This window comes from Aplysia californica, unplaced genomic scaffold (assembly GCF_000002075.1).
Source record: "Aplysia californica isolate F4 #8 unplaced genomic scaffold, AplCal3.0 scaffold01132, whole genome shotgun sequence".
NCBI lineage: Eukaryota > Metazoa > Mollusca > Gastropoda > Aplysiida > Aplysiidae > Aplysia > Aplysia californica.
The window spans coordinates 40,338-42,854 of NW_004798402.1; the positions used below are offsets into that span (position 1 = coordinate 40,338).

The 2,517-nt window shown below is 43.8% G+C and overlaps 1 protein-coding gene across 1 annotated transcript; it reads right to left on the bottom strand.

Annotated features, from left to right (window-relative positions):
* Window positions 1-77: 77 nt before the first annotated feature.
* On the bottom strand, window positions 78-1,831 carry LOC101851380 (probable glutathione S-transferase 5). The gene is made up of 2 exons (XM_005111827.3): window positions 1,676-1,831; window positions 78-178 (listed from the first exon to the last, which is right to left on the bottom strand). The coding sequence occupies exons 1-2, from the start codon at window positions 1,812-1,814 to the stop codon at window positions 78-80; spliced, it is 240 nt and encodes a 79-aa protein (XP_005111884.1). The 5' UTR covers window positions 1,815-1,831.
* Between the last annotated feature and the right edge of the window lie 686 nt (window positions 1,832-2,517).

A 2,517-nucleotide genomic window follows, 5' to 3' on the forward strand; every position in this document is an offset into this window, starting at 1 on the left:
ACACACACACACACACACACACACACACATACACACACTCACACACACCTGTAATACTCGCAATATCAATACATAATTCAATTACCAAATTCCTTTGCCAGGAAAGTTGCAATGGCCATGGACTGGCCGTACATTTTCCCGTCCATCTCCAAGCATGGAAGTGCTCCAAATGGCGCACCTAAATGATAAAAAGACCAAACGAAAAAGTAGAAGTTTATAACACGACTTTGATTTCATTGTTTTAATGTTATTGTCGACAGTACAAAACACCTATATTTTCCAAAAATATGTAGCTCAAACCAGGACAGAAAAATTCTGTCGAAAGTGTGTATGGCTCCAAATTGATGCTGCATGCCCCTGGTTTTACTCCTGGTTTGACACAGTATAGAAAATGGAGTAAAAACGTTCTTTTTTAGTCGTTTGTTTGATTGTTGGTTGGTTGGTTGGTTGGTCTGAGTAAACAGATGCACGTCTACAAAATAATGGTCTTTAAGTGCAGGGGAAAAGAAAGAGAGACTGACGTAACAACAATGGCAAAAAGAAAAAGAAGAAGTACCTACCAGGCACAGTGGCGTTTTGTGTGCTGGGGCTTGCAGCTTCAGCCTCAATGAGGTTTCTTCACGAAAAGTTACCTCTTTGACTAAAATAAAAACCAAAATTTTCACCAAAATTGAAAAAGGGACAAAACATAAATAATGTGTTCCGATAAAAAGCGAAACCCCACAGAAAACCCAGACGAAACTCCTCAGGCACAATAACTCGAAAAATGATCTAATTGGTTTGTGTGTCTACAACTATTTACTACCACTATAGTTCCATCCAATCAGGCGCTTCTTCCGTCGTGGAGAACGAAATGTCATCAGTTTGTCCCTTAAGTCCCGGTGCTCAGTTCCTAAAGACTGAATATCACTAGGGTACTGACCTAACGAGGGTGCGGTGGCGGAGCGGTTAGTGCGCTCGTCTCCGAAGAGGAAAGTCCAGGTTCGAGCCTCGGTTCGGACACGGATTTTTTTCGCCCCTTCCTGCCCACCCAGCAGTAATGGGTACCTGACTTCGGGTTGGGGAAGTAAAGGAACTGGCCACCCTACCACAATAAGCCGAAGGCCCAGGAAGTTGTCTCACTAACAAGGCAATCCCCAATGTCCGGATCGGATGGGGGAACAACTTTACTTGTACTGACCTAACGTGGACCAAGGCCGTGACAAAGAAACTGCTGGTTCTATTAGGCTTGGGTGCTGAAGCTGCGCTGTAGGACGCATTAAGGTTAAATCTATATAAGACCTTGCAGCAAATTAAGGTCATATCAGTGTGAAAGATATTCGAGGTGTCACAATAGAGTAACAAACACAATAAGGGTGGAGAGATCAGGACGGTAGATATTTTATCGGAAAGAAGGAGCAAACCACACTAGAGCACCCGCCAACCATTCACAAAGCTAATCTATAGTATTGACAAGAGTAGAAACAAGAGTAGAGCCATGTCCTCACTTGGTTTCTTGTCCTTCCACTGATCTGATGTCACACGGACGTCCTTTTAGATTTACCAAGTAGGGTATAGGGACAGCAACCACGAGTAACATCAGTCTTGAGAAAAGTTCTCTCTGACCCCCCCCCCCCAAAAAAAAGTATTAATAGTAATGACAAGGAAAAAAACTCCAGGAGAGCCATGTACTCACTTGGTTTCTTGTCCTTCCACTGTTCTGACGTCACACGCACGTCCTCGTACTCTTTTCCCGCGGCTGCCAGCACCAGACGGATCATCTCTGCGCGTCCTTTGCCGTCAAAGTACACGAGTTTCAGACTGGTGTCGGCCATGGTTGATTACTGGTTTCTCTTGTGCTTGTTCAAAAATGTCGGGGATATCGAGCCTGCCAAATAGAGAGTAAAAAGTTAGACAATACGAAGGAAGTCTGTTGAAAAGAAAATCAGCCCTCTGGTTGTCTTTTTGGAGGCCTTTTGTGTTTTTATACCTATCCTTTATGTTGATGTTGTTTCTGTTTTTGTTTTGCTTTATCGGCTTGTTTGTCTGCTGTCATCGCTTTTTGATTAAATGGGAGGGAGGGATGGATATTGATGCCTTTGTGTCTGAAAACGTTACGAGTAAAAAACTAAAACATGGGACACAAACTGATTTTCTTAGGAAAAAAACCCGACTCATTGACACTATTTAGACCATTTAGGAGGTGGGCTGCAACCACCTGGCTGTTAGGGCCAACAAAGTTTGGAAGGAGAAGAAGTACCAGCACACTGATGGATACTCAATCAGAACAAAATCTCCCCACTCACGTCTTCTGTGTTTGTTTGTTTTTGCAAGTGTTTTTCGGCGCTCGCAACTGCATAAGGTCATATGAGCGCGCGGGACACATTAAACTTTTTCAGTTGGTAGGAAATTTTGAATTTTGCCCGGATGGCGGCCGAAGCCTACTCTTATCGATTTTAGGTCACCAAGGGATCTTTAATGTGCGCAACTTGCACACGGGCCCTCCGAGATTATTCGCCCTTGTCCGAGATGGCTAGG

What these genes read in the sequence shown, in the direction of transcription:
- LOC101851380 (XM_005111827.3), bottom strand. Translation starts at nt 1,814, where the DNA reads ATGGCCGACACCAGTCTGAAACTCGTGTACTTTGACGGCAAAGGACGC. An exon ending in GTGGAAGGACAAGAAACCAA is followed by an intron (nt 179 to 1,675) that starts GTGAGTACATGG and finishes TTTATCATTTAG; the next exon opens with GTGCGCCATTTGGAGCACTT.